The sequence below is a fragment of the Littorina saxatilis genome, linkage group LG13 (assembly GCF_037325665.1).
Source record: "Littorina saxatilis isolate snail1 linkage group LG13, US_GU_Lsax_2.0, whole genome shotgun sequence".
NCBI classification, from domain to species: Eukaryota; Metazoa; Mollusca; class Gastropoda; order Littorinimorpha; family Littorinidae; genus Littorina; species Littorina saxatilis.
Genome location: NC_090257.1, coordinates 41758756 through 41776608, shown reverse-complemented (window position 1 = coordinate 41776608; position 17853 = coordinate 41758756). Strand labels below are relative to the sequence as shown.

Here is a 17853-nt window from a genome sequence, read left to right as displayed (position 1 = left end):
TAGCACGTTTTGTGTTTGTTATTTCGGCCTTATTGCCGCTTCAACTGACAGAAAAATTCTCTTTTTAAAATGTTTTATTACTTTTAGACGGGGTAGACTCCAGCCTTATTGTACGGTATTTGTATTTTTGACCAAAATATGCCATTTTACACAGATCGAGACAGTCAGTGTTCCTCCGTCAGTCAGTGTTCGAGGTGAACATTGACTGTCAAGATCTGTGTAAAATGTCATATTTTGGTCAACAATACAAATAACAATTATGTATCGATCGATTCTGGTTAGAATTCCTTTTAGTTTTTACGATTGAACAGACACAAACATGCACTATTTTGTAGTCTCGGCTGGCCGCCTAAATATGAAGTTTTGTCGGCCTCTGACGTCACATGGCTCAAAGAAGGGAAATCCAATGTTCAATGGATACATAAAGGAATCTCGATTATGTTTTTTTTTAATCTATTTTCTGTGGCTGGCAAATTATATATAACATGATAGACAAATTTAGGTACTCAATTCTCCAATTTAGCAAATTATACGTTCAAGGTTTATTACTCTCATGGGAAAAAAGGGGTGACGGTACGTAAACAACAAGTCGCGTAAGGCGAAAATACAATATTTAGTCAAGTAGCTGTCGAACTCACAGAATGAAACTGAACGCAATGCCATTTTACTCGTAGCATCGTCAGGCCACCGCTCATGGCAAAGGCAGTGAAATTGACAAGAAGAGCGGGGTAGTAGTTGCGCTAAGAAGGATAGCACGCTTTTCTGTACCTCTCTTTGTTTTAACTTTCTGAGCGTGTTTTTAATCCAAACATATCATATCTATATGTTTTTGGAATGAGGAACCGACAAGGAATAAGATGAAAGTATTTTTAAATTGATTTGGACAATTTAATTTTGATAATAATTTGTATATATTTAATTTTCAGAGCTTGTTTTTAATCCGAATATAACATATTTATATGTTTTTGGAATCAGCAAATGATGGAGAATAAGATAAACGTAAATTTGGATCGTTTTATAAATTTTTATTTTTTTTTACAATTTTCCGATTTTTAATTACCAAAGTCATTAATTAATTTTTAAGCCACCAAGCTGAAATGCAATACCGAACCCCGGGCTTCGTCGAAGATTACTTGACCAAAATTTGAACCAATTTGGTTGAAAAATGAGGGCGTGACAGTGCCGCCTCAACTTTCACGAAAAGCCGGATATGACGTCATCAAAGACATTTATCAAAAAAATGAAAAAAACGTTCGGGGATTTCATACCCAGGAACTCTCATGTCAAATTTCATAAAGATCGGTCCAGTAGTTTAGTCTGAATCGCTCTACACACACACACAGACACACACACACACACACACACACACACACACACACATACACCACGACCCTCGTCTCGATTCCCCCCTCTACGTTAAAATATTTAGTCAAAACTTGACTAAATATAAAAACAGTGCATTGAGATTAATTAAAGTACAGCCGTGTACAAATGTGAATAGATAGGCGCTCAAACATGTTCAGATATTACTGGTGGGTGGTGTCATCATTTCAACGAGGTCCTGAGTTCGAATCTTCGGCGAGGCGTTTATGTTGCCCAATCGCTCTCTCTCTCTCTCTCTTGAAAATACAGTATGCTCAGCCCTGAGAGAGCAAACCGGATGTTACCACAGCAAATTTGTAGGCGTTGACTGAAGCTTTAAAGGTGATACACGCAGTATAGGTGGGGTTTCAGGCCGCGTTCGTTGTACCGAATTCTGAACACGATTCTCAGCCCTACCTTTTCAAACTCGTAGCCCCTGATAATCATAAATAGACGACAGCTTTAACTACCTTGTGGTTGTGTGTGCAGAGCGAGTTCACCGAGTCGGGGTCCAAGACCAACTTCTGGCTGGGGCAACACCACGCGCAGATCGTCACGCAGGCCGGCGCCAGTCGCCGCGACGGATTGGTCCACACGCTGACGATAGATGGCAATGTCGTGCCTGAGTAGCCAATGGAAATGCTCCTTACATGTTCGCATGCAACCAATGAACGAGAGGCTATTTTTATGAAGGGCACATCCAGGGATTTTGTTTGTTTTTCTGCAGTGGATTTGTTCCCCCTCAGCTACCTTGGTTTTTGTGTGATACATTTTGGTTTGTATTACGGCATTTCCTGGCATTATTTCAAGATATCTGATTACAAACAAACAAAATTCTTCTAGTTTTTACCTCGTTTGAGGGTTACTTGATTTTATCGTCGAAGTCAAGTATTTGATAAATGCGGCTTCGATAAATTTACACTTCTGCTATTTTTACGCGCCGTTTTATTTCTTACAACACCGTTAAAAATGTAACATATCTGAAATTTTAAAATAACAGCCTTAGATGTGATAGTTGTATTATTCCATCCGCACCCGAATTCCTGATTTGGGATCATTAATTTGTTTTTTTGTTTTACAAAAACAATTTGTTTTAAAGGTGTAATGCAAATATTGCGTTGATACTAATATTTTCAAACGTTGCCCTTTGACGACAGATCAAAATACTCCAAGCGTGAAATTTTTCGACCTGTAATCAAGGGAGGCAATCACATATTGATAAATTCGGTTTTCTCCCTTCAGTAGAACACAGAAAATAATTTCCGTCCTATGTTACCGTCCATTATGAAGCGAAGTTTCATTTTGAAATCTGAATGAGTCTACGTAATGTGTTGCGATTTCTTGTTTTTTTGGGTGTCGTTTCGATGGATTTTTAAAAGACCTTTTATTCCCATGTGAACAGTTATGTAAACCAGGCTTTTACGTTGGAAAAGAGCATCTGTGAACCATGTAAACCAGTCTTTTACAAGGAAAAGAGCATCTGTGAACCATGTAAACCAGTCTTTTACAAGGACAAATAACCTTTGTCATGGAAACGCACCATCTGCGGTCTGGATGCTCTCTGTGCAGAGTGGCCATTTTGTGTTTCATAACTGACACCTGTGTCAAACTGCTTAATTAATTTAAGCAAAATATTTAAATCAAATCAAATCAAATTAACTTTATTATCTCACATGGAGAAATGTCAGTGGTGGTGCATGTAACAGAAAGACAAACGAAAGACAACACCACCAGGCCATCTGTTTTTGGATTTAAATCCAAGTAGACTTTGGAGGTTGAAAATAATTCCCACTCTGTACTGGACGCAGCCAGGCTGTTGATTTGTGTAAATATCCAAGTGGAATGTAAAGGTTTATGTTGATCTGGATTGGTTTATGTTGATCTGGATTGGTTCATGTTGATCTTGATTGGTTTATATGATGATTTATATAATAGTTTACACTGGATTGGGGGTATCTTTTAGTAATCTTCGTGGTAACTTTTTAATCTTTCTACTTTTTTTTCCAATCTTATTTACTTACCTAAAGTGTTTCTTACAAAAGCACTGTTTTGTGTGTGTGTCTGTTCCTGTTTTGTGTGTGTTGTGTTTTAGTGTTTTAACTCCCGTTTTGCATCTCATTGTTGGTTTTAAATCCCTGTTTGTTTTCTCTTTGTTTGTTTGTTAATGTTTGTACGTTTTCTGCTTTCTTTCTATCTTGTGTTAGCTTTTTTTATTAATATTAAAAGCTGTATGAAATATGGAGTTTCTACACGACAGTTGTTCTGTCAAGAAATCATGTATCTGATTAAGTTCATACAGTTGTGGTGATAGGTAAATTCAACACTAGAAGGTAAAAAACAAGAATTGTAGGTTAACGGAACGTTTAACTATTGACAAAACAAAACGTTACATAAATAAATAAATGTAATTTTTGGTTTTGTCAACAATAAAACGTTTCATTAACCTACAGTTCTTGGTTTTTTTTATTCTGAATTTTGGAAAGTTAGCAGTCTATCTGTGTTTGGATTTAAATTCAACTAGAGTTTGGAGGTTGAAAATAATTTCCTAAAACAAGTAGACTTTCGAGACTCGATGGTGGGTGAAATTAATATTTTGTCTGTGATAACTGTTGCCATTTCAAGAAATGACGTGCCTATCTTTTTCCTAGATGTCGGTTTTTGATTCTTTCTCTTTTGTAAACTTCTATGTGTCACAATTTTCACACTGGATCGAAAACTACTAAGCACTGAATGGGTATATCTTGTTGGATCGCCTTATTTTAATTTTAATTTTATTCAAAAATTATTTTTTGTGCAGATAATGGTTGAAGTACCTAACTTGCCTTGTACAGTGCAGATTAGCAGATTAGTTCCGTTTCTACAAATAATTATTTCAGATCTCAGATGTGTAATGTTCTATGAAGTTATTCTAAGCTATATGATTTTTCATCACTCAGTTTTATGTGTGTTTTTGAATTATTTTTTTATCTCGCTGCATCCGTCAACACCTTGTCGGACTGACGTTTTTGTTTAATGATTGTCCGAAGAAGTCCGGCAGATTTCTGAGGATACAATATGAGACGAGTACCTATACCACTTCAAATACGTAATGACAATGCAGGGGAAAGAGGGGGGGGGGGGTAATATTTGTATTTTACGTTCAGAAAAATCAAAAAAAAAACAGCAATTCAAAATTCAGGATGTTGACAAATTTTGTAGACATTAGACAAATTCCAATAATTTACCAGAACCGTTTTTCATGTTAAATACAATCATCAAAAAACAAAATTCCAAATTCAGGGAATTAACACAAGCTTTAGAATTTTTTGGAAATGTATAAGTGGAAATAATGGTCCCTGTGAACTTTGGCTACTTAGCCGGAAGAAGGAAAATCCTCTGGTGAATAACTAAATTCAAATATTTACTCACATTTTTAGGAAAAAGTCTCAACAGGTCTGTGATATTGTATGTGATTGTGAGTACAGTAAGGGAGGTAATTTCACTGTCCGTCAAAATACGGATAACTTTCTATCTAGTGATAGAAACGTAACGCTGTGTGTACTTTTTATTAACTTTTCATTTTGTAGTTTACATTCGACAATGTGTTTGCTTTTTGGTGTCTTAAGCATAACAGATTAACTATCAAAACGCACAACAGTTTACAATGCAGGGGAAAATCATGATAGTGATCGTTTTTGTCGTTGATATTTCAGTACATGTGATGTGATTTTTGGGTAAACATGTCAGTTGTTATTGTTATTTATTCTTAAAATGACACTCTTCGCAATTAACTTTTTTGATTTGTTGTATAGTGATCTGAATCTCCTGCACTTTCTGGACATTTCTTCTTTTTTTCTTGAAGATGAATTTTTTTTAAATTGCGCCTTGTTTTTCAAAATGTTGTCCTGAGAATAATAACATGGTGTTATTTGTATTGTTGTTGTTGTTTGATTGATGGTTCGTCTTCTGCTTGTACGTCAGTGTAGAAATAGCAAGTTGGAATAACTGAGCGTTAAAGTAATCAACATTTAACATGTCTTTCTGCTTCGTCAATCTCTCTCTCTCTCTCTCTCTCTCTCTCTCTCTCTCTCTCTCTCTCTCTCTCTCTCTCTCTCTCTCTCTCTCTCTCTCTTTCTCTTTGTTTCTCTCCTTAGATTTTTGGTTGTGTGCATTTTTTTAAATGCATGTTTATGAACAAAAAAATGCAATGTTTTGTCAATGAAGCAAAATGATCATAATCTCTGAACGGGTACCCCGCTTTATTTTAGAAGACAGTAAAATAAATTCTTCAATCAATCTTTTGAACGGTTGGACATGACAATTATTTGATTACGGAATTGGTATATGTAATGAAACTATTTTATATTTAATACAAATACAAAACCTCCAGTTTAAGCTTTTCCGTCTGTTTGTCTTGTATCTGGTGGTTTAATAAATTTAAGGTGTAATTTACACACGCAAGCACACACACACACACACACACACACACACACACACACACACACACACACACAGACACACACTATTTGCTGCACCAGATTTATCAAAAGGTACTAATAAATTATCCCTACGCATTGACTTCATGCCATAACAAAATAATGCCTTGCTATCAAATTTATAAAGATATGTATCACAAAAGTTTAAACATGAGCGGAAAAAATCTGTTGTTTGTTATAAAATATATCATACTACTGGTAACAACGTGTATTATCTGTACCGTCCTTTTTTTCAGTGATCGTTTTGCTGCCTTACAAAATCAATACAGGTGAAAATTCCAGTTGTTGATCGTAATGCAAATCTATATCAGGTCATGTGCACGTTGCCTTAAAATTCCTATTTTGACTTACATTAAATCAATACATTTTTTTGCAGGTTACTTTTTGATAAGTTTATCAGCCAGTCAATAAATAGATTAACAGCAGTGGCACTGAGTTTTACGTATTGTTTCTTGTACAGTAATTACGTTTGTCATGCATAGACCCCAGATGATTCTTTAATTAAGGGGAGAGGGGGAATTTGAGTGCGCACAAACATCTGTACAATATGAAAATAAAGTAAAACGTTTTTTGAATGAAGCATCGTTTGACACGGCTGAGCAATCAACGATACTATGTTGACACGGGTGTATGAAATTAGTCATATGTGATATTGTAAAATCCATGGAAGGCGTATACAGTATACATGCCTGGCTGAGGTTTTGATGGCACTTTACAAGTGTATTTAAAAGCTTTGTGTACTTAAGAGCGTTTGTGTTTGGATTTCTTGCATTGGTCGTAATATTTCGGGACTTTTTTTTAAGAAAATAATTTTGAACCAAAAGAAAGAAAACTTTCGAGTGGTGTTTCTGTGTCAAACGACGAAGGGTTGTACACGTAGCCCAAATTAGAACAAATAATCTGAAGATGGCAGAATAATCTTTTTACGGCTGTATATATTTGCTTGCATGATTTCTCCTTTTTTCCCTACTTTTCTTGCACAAATAGTGTTATTTTTCTGGGCAATCATGAATTTGAAGATGTTTGGATGTTGTAATGTTTTTCTTTGAAGGTGTTTGTGTACTTGTAATATAGAGTTTTCGGTGTACATTTTTCTCTCTTGATAGAATAAAATCTGAAAAAAGCACTGCGTGCAGTCAATATGTTGTTGCTGAATGTGGTGGCGATGGTGGTGTTCGTTGACGCAGTAATAGATGTTGTTGTCGTTGTCATATTACTGTTTCGTCACCCCCCACGGGTTAGGGGGAAGAATTTACCCGATGCTCCCCAGCATGTCGTAAGAGGCGACTAACGGATTCTTCCTCCTCATGCATACGGGCCCTGGTCAAGTTTGCTTCTGTGATTGGTCGACAGACGATGCAACATTTTTGTCTCACCTCGTACATAAATACATTCCAGGTAAAACCAATTCTTGGAGAGGCAACAACCCCTGCAAAATGCCAGTGGCTGCATTCTAACTGACGGTCTTTCCAGCGTTTAGCGTTGAATCAGCAAACTCTCCTTTACGTATACAACATCCATTGTACGGAAGGTTGAAATGAAGTTAAACATCTGAATTATTCATTTGTTGACTCTCTTCTCAAACAATCTTTGTTCTCTCAGCATCTACAGATTCAACGCAGAAAACATTCACGAAAACACACACACACACACACACACACACACACACACACACACACACACACACACACACACACACACTCATGCACACGCTCCAAGGGAGATAACTTTAATATATGCAAGAGTAAACAACACAAGCATAAACACGTTATCCCCCTTGCAGTGCTTCTGTCATTATCCTCTTTGGTCTCAGTAAGGCAAAAAAAAAAAAGTGTGGTTAAGGTAACATAGCCAAAAAAAATAGGGTAGGAAGGTAGACAATCACTTTTTGTACGTTGAAGTGTATGCATTTGAAATTGCCGAAAACGCTGGATACAAGTTATGTTGGATTAAATCGAAACCTACCCTTTACTGTAAATTACGTCCTATGATTAGGGGGTATAGTTAAAGATTAAGGCATATGAACTCTCCTTTGCCACTTATCTCATCAACAAATATAAGGGAAAGTCGCCAATCCCGGAACAGTCAGCTAACTTGGAACACCTCAATATGCGGTCAACGGAAAACAATTCATGAACATTTTTTTAGCAGAAATGATTGTCTAGTGACCTCCCCCGATGTTATTGCAAAAAGAAAAATGGCAACTGCGGCAAAACCAAAGAAGAGGTACGTTTTTTTTTATCTTTTCTCCCTTCTTCTTCTTCTTTCTATTGTCTAGAATTCGTTTTATTACTCTTTATCTATATACGTTCACATAAAATGTTGATTGCTATTACAAACACACACACACACTATGTGTTACACTATGAACGGGGGAAAAAGATTGGAAACGTCACATGTATCCTACAGCTAAAGTCGAAATCCATGCAGGTGCCATGCGGCTATGCTGGAACACATATAGAGGCAAACATGGAACAGTGTTCCAGCTTTGACGCATTCTGTTCCATCTTACCCTCATCAAACGATAAAGTGAACACTGGTGTTTTTAGTCCGTGGCAGGCTAATTGCCCCCTGGATAATTGTTCCCCGACAACTCCCCCCCCCCCCCCCCCGCTCCGGATAATTGCCCTACTTGGACAATTACCCCCCGGACACCTGCCCCCCCCCCCCCCCACCGAGGGAGGACAACTGCCCCCCGGACACCTGCCCCCCAATTTTTTTTCTCACCACTCTTCGTGCAAGTTTTTGCAAAAGCCGTTCACTTCAATAAGAGTGTGTGTGTGTGTGTGTGTGTGTGTGTGTGTGTGTGTGTGTGTGTGTGTGTGTGTGTGTGTGTGTGTGTGTGTGTGTGTGTGTGTGTGTGTGTGAGAGTGTGTTTGCTGGTGTAAATGCGGGCGTAAGTGTGGGCGTGCAAGTGTCTGTGTCGGTTTGTCTGTGTGTATGTCTGTCAGTTTGTCTTTGTCTGGGTGTTTACAGTATTTATGTGTATGTGTCTATATGTGTGTGAGTGTGTGTGTATATGTGTGTGTGTGTGTTTGCGCGCGCGCGCGCGTGTGTGTATGTGTGTGTGTGTGTGTGTGTGTGTGTGTGTATTCAAACCAGGAAGCATTATAGATATCGTTGAGAAAACAAATTATAGACTTCCATTACCTATGAATACCCTCTAGACAACAATACAACACTTGATAACTCCCTAAACATACAGACAAGAATGGGGTGGCTATTCAGTGTCACGGGGGGCAATTGTCCTAGGCGGGCAAATGTCCAGGGGGCAGTACTGTTGTCCGGGGGGGGGGGAGGGGGGCAGTTGTCCGGGGGGCATTTAGCATAGAACCGTTTTAGTCACGTACTCAATTCTCTTTTCAGTTTTATTGTATTTTTTCTATCTATACGTTTTATTGAATAGTTGAATGGTTGATTGATTTGTTTTACAGTATTTTGGGACCCGCCGGACGGTGGCTACCCGAAGAAATGGGCTGCGCGTTGTCGGCTGTCAGAAACGGGGAAATGGGTTTGCGTTGCGCATCAAGAACATTTGGTGTTCCTGTCACGACTCTCAAAAGACATCTAGAAGGAAGAAACAAATTTGCAAAAGAAGAAATACAATGCACATGGTGCAGTGCCAGCAGTGCTCTTTATGGGTACACGAGGATTGTGCTGTCAGCAGAGGACAAAGGGACTTTGTCTGCGACAGCTGTACATAGTTATTTGTTTGTGTTATTTGCTTTGCGGCTTTATGCGTATTGATTTTAGCATTTAGTTAATTGGGCAGGTAGCCCTTTTAATATCTGTTTGTGATCAGAAGAGGGGTAAAAATTATGCTGCGAAATATCTTGGTACTGCTTCTTGTGTGGCACCAACACCCCTTTGAACATTATACAGTGCCAGCAGTATACACACATTGATCACACGAGGACTGCACTGAAAGTAGAAAACAAAAGGACATTGAGTGAAAAATCGTTTCTTAGCTTCTTTTTTCATGTTTTACAAAAACAGTTTTTTTATCCGATTTGTTTAGACCTAGCCCTTATTTATCTTTTTTTTTCACATTCATATTGAGGCATTAATTGTTATCAAATTTACTATTTCTTTGGTAAAAATCCAATGTTATGTGGAAAAACAGACATTTAAATAAAATGGCTAAATCAAAATGTTATGACGTATGAATTTATCTTGTGTGTGTGGCAATGTGTAATTGTGTGCGTGTGATTGAGAGTGTGTGGGTGTATATATGTGTGTGTGAGACACAGACAGAGCTAGAAAGAGAGTCAGTGTGTTTTTGCATGTGTTCCGAGTTTGACAACACAGTGTTCCACTTTACACACCCATGCGTCCAACCTGGAACAAATGCAGAAATTTTTATAATGGTCAGTTTGATGAGTTGCGTGACTTTTATTTTATCTTATGTTGTTCGTTTGTTTACTGATAGAGTCTAGTATGTGACAATATAAAAAACGCTTTGCAATAATATTTTTTTTGTCTGGTACGGCTGTTTCTCCTTAACTGTTCCAGGTTTAGCGACATTCCCATACATATGCGTAGGTAAGCCATTGGAAATAAAAACCAGGAACTCTCATAACGGGCGTTAAGAAAACAAACACTCATAACGGTGTCACATTAGCATTTTATTCAACTTCCGGCTATTTTCAGCTGTTCACACGTTATCTTAGAAAAAGCATTTTCCAACAAAAGTGCATATGATTATCAAAAAAGTACATTTTGTTTTTGAATCTTATGTAATGCATCGTCAATTCATATAGGTTTGAATTTGCCGAAAATGTTATTGTCAGGGTTTCATGTATCTGAAATGTACTTTTGTTGCATAGTGTTCGTAGAACGTGTATTTAGATTAAACCTAAAAGACATCATTGTACGCTCAAAAGTAAATGTTTTACTGATCACAAAAAAGTTTGAGAATGTTTTAACAGAAATAAGCTACTGTATAATTATATATGATTGCAAACAATGATTGAGTAATACTTCCGGTTTCTTTAGTCTTCCTATCTTTTTTCGATTTTTTTCTAAGACTGGCACTTAGTAAAGGCGTGTTTTCAAAGAAATTCAAAATTATGTAATCCCTGTATCATACTGACGTGTTTGTCTTTTTATTCGGCATCAACGGATATTCATTTCATGTGGCAGAAAATCCTAGTGTACGCGATACGCTCGTTACTGTGACCCTACCCTGCAAAATCACACGTCAACACAGACCGGGGGTTGGTAGCTTTAAGTGCTTGTATACACCAATGGTTTTCACCAAGTGCAATTTTTTATCATTAATAAAGAAATAAACATATTTTGTACATCATTGCAACATCCAATTTGGCTTTGAGAAAATGTTATTTCCGTCCTTCGCTTTTCTAAGCAGTCAAAAGAGACATACGATTCAGCAGAATTAGGTCGTGTCAATGGATGTCCGTAGACTTAGTAATTTTCCAATGATGTTTTGTTGAACATTTTGTAACAAGAGCGGATATCACATGCAACAGGTTAATCACACTTTTTACATGAAGAAACGGAGACGGATATCTGAAACGATATGTACATGCGTAAGATGTGGTTGGGTGAGTGTGAGTGTGTTTGTGTGTGTGTGTGTGTGTGTGTGTGTGTGTGTGTGGGGGTCCCTCTCTCTCGCTTTCTCTTTCTTATTGTTAATGGAGACAAAGCAGACTTACCTTTGAATGTTTCAGATCTAACACAGTTTGGATTCAGCTTAAAGGCTCAATGCTTCTATTGAAAAGAGTTAGGCGCACCTCCACTCTGTCACATACCAAAGAAACAAATAGTCTAAATGCTACCTGTGTTCAGTGGTAATTATTTTGATGAATGAAGTGTTTAAATGCAACAAGTAACATTTGAAGTGTAGTCACAATAACAATAAAACTCACTGCAAAAAGCAGCCAGAGTGCTGTGTTTTGGCATGAGACAAATTGAAGGAATGGTCTTACCCCGAGTAAAAGCCTGGTCAGATCTAAGATGATAAGCCAAGCTGTTTTGATGAGATCATGAGTGTGCCTGTAAGACGGTAAATTGTACTGAAAACACTATTTCAGGGCTGGTGGTTTTTTTCGGAGATGAGTGATATATAGCTAAAAGAAGTAGACTTTTGGCGTCTTTGGTATTGGTTTCTTCTCTGTTGTTCTAAGAACGTGTGTATGATGACACGCCCCTTCAGCCCCGACCCTTCCTGGTTATGTATACTCGTGTAAATATGCCACAGAAAAACCATAAAAACTGTCATCACTCACAGTATTATTTTTAGACTCGCTATCCACTGATTTCCAAAGAACTGCTTCTGCACACACTGACTGCATGACGATTGTGAAATAACTTGATTCACACCTTTGAGTGTATATTATACATTTTAAACCTTCACGTCAACTTACTTACGAAGGAACAAACCTGGGGGAACATCAAAACAAACTGGCTGTGGTGTGATAATAGCGTTGAAACACGTCATCCCTTGAATCATTTGTCATTTTATCTCACTTAATTAACAATTAAGGTACCTCTGATCATTTGCATTCGGCATGTGTGCTTCCAATAAGCAAATTGCTCAATAGACGAAAGGAGTAAAAGAATGAGGCAAAATTGTATTCGTCCCAAAGAATTTCCCCTAATAACTCACAATCCAAACATTAGGTGTTTTTTTGGGATAAAATGTCGACAACCATTGCTGAAATATTGATTTCCCGAGATGCACTTTTAGCAGACCTTCCAAAGCACCAGTGCAGTCAAGATTAAGAAGGTGTGTATGTTTGTGACGTCACATGTACACGTGCAAATTATAGCGGAAGGGCCTCCTAATATGGACTGGGTCCTAATATGGACCACCTTTCGTTCTGACAAACTAATGGTGCCAGAGCGCTCAGAACAGTTTTATTCGCTGAATGCATCCTCTCTTGATAACTTGCACATGCCGAAAAAGTTGTGGACGCACAAAACCGTTAGGTTTTTTTTCTCCCTTTTGTTTTTTTTTCTCACACTTTTAGCTTTGTTCACTCTAAATCTGACGCTTAAAATGGACCAATTTCTCTCCAAAGACAAAGCTATAAACACACAACAATTGCATTATAGGACAGCTAAGGCTGTATTCGCTACACTTTAACAGTGTTGGCCCCGAGTTTCTGTCACAAACAAAAAATTATAGCAAAAACTCGAAGTATCTCTGTGTTCCCTAATATGGACCACCTTCAACAAATAGAAGAAAAGACAAGATAAAGGACGGTTTTAGTCATTCTCAAGAAGCTTGCTGAAAATGACCTATAACTAGCCCTCGAGATTTCAAAATATTATACTTCTTTACGTGAAAGTTGATCATTTCAATTATTTTCTCTCTGTTTTTGATTTGTTTTAAACAAGTTTCCTCTTGTGTTTCAAATACAGTTCTCGTCGAATCCAAACCTGTAAATCTGAAGCATATTTCAATTAGGCTGACTTGCATGGTAAGTTGCAAGTTGTATCATGTTATTATGAAGAAAACAGGGCTTTTTACAGTGATTCTCAAAGGTCTCATCACTGGTCCATATTAAGCGCCCAGGCCCCCATGGACCAGTTGTGATTTTTTTTCTGTATTTTATTTTTAGCAAATGACTGTAAAAGCTAGTTCTCTCTAATTAGTATTCAAGATTTACAAAAAAGAGAACAACTACCAAACACAAAATGAAACGGCTTTGCAAAAAAAACAAGCAAGTTAGCAGCGTGAAACAAAAAGTGGTCCATATTAGGGGCCCTTCCCCTATTAGGATGCACCATAACATGTTTTACTTACTTCCGATTAAAACTGTATAGGTGTATTTTATGTTTTGCATATTTTCAAATGATTTAAATGAAACACCCAAAGCGGCGACTTTGCTGGTATCGATATTTTGAAGAAACAAAAATACGTCATCACTACATAAATACGAACAACGTGACGTCGTTTTAATTGACGTCAAAATCTGTATGATTACCTTACCTTTCCAATGATATGCCGTTAAAGAATGTCAGATAAGCGGTTCAACTTCTATGCCCGCTTAATGAACCCAACCCTCTAAACGGGAATAGTAAGCACAAAGAAGGAAAATACGCACACAAAACCGTTTTTCTCAAAAGCGGTATAACGAAAAGCCCCAAGACTCTAGATTTAGAATACTATCGCTAACATCTGTCAAAAAAGTGTGGTAGCAACCCCAACCCCGTCGGGTTGACCCAAGTGGTCACTGGCCGACAGACTATACCGTGTAAAGCCTGAACAGATCGGCTGTAGGTAGCATCATCGCTTACACCACAATTATTGCACTGCACTGGAGGTGCATAATATAGGACACCCTCGCTTGTTATAAACTAACTAGTGGTACCCGTGCTACGCACTTTGTGTGCTGCGCATGCGATGTCATTTTGTTGGTTATGTGCTTGTGAAAATGTTGTTTGCACCCCTCCCCCCCCCCCCCCCCCCCCCCGCACATTATCCCGCATATAATGAATTATATTCTCTTGGTGAAAAATAAAATGTTAACCCTTACACCGGTGCAATTCTGTAACACATGTTACATAGCCACTGGTGAATTAACAGAGAGAAAAATAACAAAAAACAGTCATATAGGTTTTCGCATCAATGGGAGGTAATCGGAACTGACCAAAAAGACTGCGCGACCGCACGCGACTATACAAAATAAAATACAGCAGGTATGGCGTTTGCATGAATCCATGATTACGTCTACATGAACAACAGTGATAAAAGTGCGCATCTCTTCCCAGCCGTGCAGCGCTTTGAAAGTTGGAAGCATTAAAATTTAAACGGGTAAAAAGCCATCGTGAAGATACGAAAAAAAGTATGACGTGTAAAATACTTAATGATTCAAACGCATAGTATAACATATGTAATTGACAACAGAAAATATATACATGGTTCACACACACAATCGAGTGCACACATCCATGCTTATTTAAAGTCATGTACACACACACACATACATACATGGCATCAAGCAACACACAATTAAATGACACATATGGAATATGGAAAACGTATAATGGGCATGAACATGGCAAGTAATTTACACCGTTACCTACTATAAAATTGATGATATATATATACCACTCACTTGCTATTCGCCTAAAAGCTTGCAGTGTGCTGTGACACATATAAGAAACCAGAAGAAAAAAGGACTTTACTTTGGCGAAAAGAGCATATGCTGCTTATTTTTGTACATAACTGCTATAACTGTATTTTTTCCGAACACTTACATGTAAAAAACATAGAGATATATCTTACCATTTCACTAAGACAGCCAAAATAACGGTCAAATTAAGGGGAGATCATGATGACGTACATGTCTATGGTTGCACCGGGGGAAAATATTTAGTCGCTGGAACCTATAAGGTTATACGGCGACTTATCAGGTGATAATGTTTCGAACTTATCTTTTAAAAATTAAGTAAACAAATCTATGGAATATTTTGGAGTTCCATTAACAGATAAACAGATCTATCTATCTTCTTATATAGGTTTTCGCATCAATGGGAGGTAATCGGAACTGACCAAAAAGACTGCGCGACCGCACGCGACTATACAAACAAACAAAATAAAATACAGCAGGTATGACGTTTGCATGAATCCATGATTACGTCTACATGAACAACAGTGATAAAAGTGCGCATCTCTTCCCAGCCGTGCAGCGCTTTGAAAGTTGGAAGCATTAAAATTTAAACGGGTAAAAAGCCATCGTGAAGATACGAAAAAAAGTATGACGTCTAAAATACTTAATGATTCAAACGCATAGTATAACATATGTTAAAATTAATATTAAAAGTCCTACGGTTTTGAGCCATTAAGGACTTGAGTGTTTGTCCGCTTTCAAAAAGAGGAAAGAAAGAAACAAAAAATAAGGAGAGGAGGGCAGGGGGTGGGGTTGAGTTGATAATGCTCTGTGGAATTTGTTAAAATGAAAAGTAGTTAAGATGTTTCTTGGTAAGAATTATAAGTCTGTATTCTATATCTTGAATAACGGGTTTGTAAAATGATTTTTTTTTTAATTCAAATCGAGTTAAAAAGTGGAACCTTTCAGGATCACCAATAAAACCAAATAGATGTAATTGACAACAGAAAATATATACATGGTTCACACACACAATCGAGTGCACACATCCATGCTTATTTAAAGTCATGTACACACACACACACACACACACATACATACATGGCATCAAGCATCAAGCAACACACAATTAAATGACACATATGGAATATGGAAAACGTATAATGGACATGAACATGGCAAGTAATTTACACCGTTACCTACTATAAAATTGATGATATATATATACCACTCACTTGCTATTCGCCTAAAAGCTTGCGGTGTGCTGTGACACATATAAGAAACCAGAAGAAAAAAGGACTTTACTTTGGCGAAAAGAGCATATGCTGCTTATTTTTGTACATAACTGCTATAACTGTATTTTTTCCGAACACTTACATGTAAACAACATAGAGATATATCTTACCATTTCACTAAGACAGCCAAAATAACGGTCAAATTAAGGGGAGATCATGATGACGTACATGTCTATGGTTGCACCGGGGGAAAATATTTAGTCGCTGGAACCTATAAGGTTGTGAAAATGTTGTTTGCACCCCTCCCCCCCCCCGCACATTATCCCGCATATAATGAATTATATTCTCTTGGTGAAAAATAAAATGTTAACCCTTACACCGGTGCAATTCTGTAACACATGTTACATAGCCACTGGTGAATTAACAGAGAGAAAAATAACAAAAAACAGTCATATAGGTTTTCGCATCAATGGGAGGTAATCGGAACTGACCAAAAAGACTGCGCGACCGCACGCGACTATACAAACAAACAAAATAAAATACAGCAGGTATGACGTTTGCATAAATCCATGATTACGTCTACATGAACAACAGTGATAAAAGTGCGCATCTCTTCCCAGCCGTGCAGCGCTTTGAAAGTTGGAAGCATTAAAATTTAAACGGGTAAAAAGCCATCGTGAAGATACGAAAAAAAGTATGACGTGTAAAATACTTAATGATTCAAACGCATAGTATAACATATGTAATTGACAACAGAAAATATATACATGGTTCACACACACAATCGAGTGCACACATCCAATCCATGCTTATTTAAAGTCATGTACACACACACACATATACATGGCATCAAGCAACACACAATTAAATGACACATATGGAATATGGAAAACGTATAATGGACATGAACATGGCAAGTAATTTACACCGTTACCTACTATAAAATTGATGATATATATATACCACTCACTTGCTATTCGCCTAAAAGCTTGCGGTGTGCTGTGACACATATAAGAAACCAGAAGAAAAAAGGACTTTACTTTGGCGAAAAGAGCATATGCTGCTTATTTTTGTACATAACTGCTATAACTGTATTTTTTCCGAACACTTACATGTAAAAAACATAGAGATATATCTTACCATTTCACTAAGACAGCCAACATAACGGTCAAATTAAGGGGAGATCATGATGACGTACATGTCTATGGTTGCACCGGGGGAAAATATTTAGTCGCTGGAACCTATAAGGTTATACGGCGACTTATCAGGTGATAATGTTTCGAACTATTTAGTAAACAAATCTATGGAATATTTTGGAGTTCCATTAACAGATAAACAGATCTATCTATCTTCTTATTATTTTAGGTTCGTCTGGGGTAGAGAAATAAAACACACAGCTAGGTTCGTCTGAGGTGCGGTCGCGTGTTTAGTCGAACCGAAAGTTGAAGAAGAACCAATCACAGATCTCTCTCGCCGCGATGTCAAAGTTCAGGTCAAAGTTCACTGTTGTCTGCTCAAATTTGCGAGACAAACCTCTTCAAACTTTGTTCGTGGACAAAATTGGAAGTCGGGACCTAGCGGAATCGATTTCCTGGGTCACGTTGGCATAGCAACCGAAGGAGAAGGCACAAATCCGCGCGGTTTGGTCACAGGAATCGAAAAACCACCGAAAATCCTACCAGTATTATATAGTAGATAGAC

General features: G+C 37.6%; 1 protein-coding gene across 1 annotated transcript in view; it reads left to right on the top strand.

Annotated features, from left to right (window-relative positions):
* The window catches only part of LOC138945787 (fas apoptotic inhibitory molecule 1-like), a 71576-nt gene extending 64613 nt beyond the window's left edge, over positions 1 to 6963 (top strand). Inside the window, exon 4 of the mRNA XM_070317294.1 lies at positions 1852 to 6963. Within this exon, the coding sequence (XP_070173395.1) occupies positions 1852 to 1992 (141 nt within the window). The 3' untranslated portion in view covers positions 1993 to 6963. The remainder of the gene's footprint in view (positions 1 to 1851) is intronic.
* The last annotated feature ends 10890 nt before the right edge of the window (positions 6964 to 17853 follow it).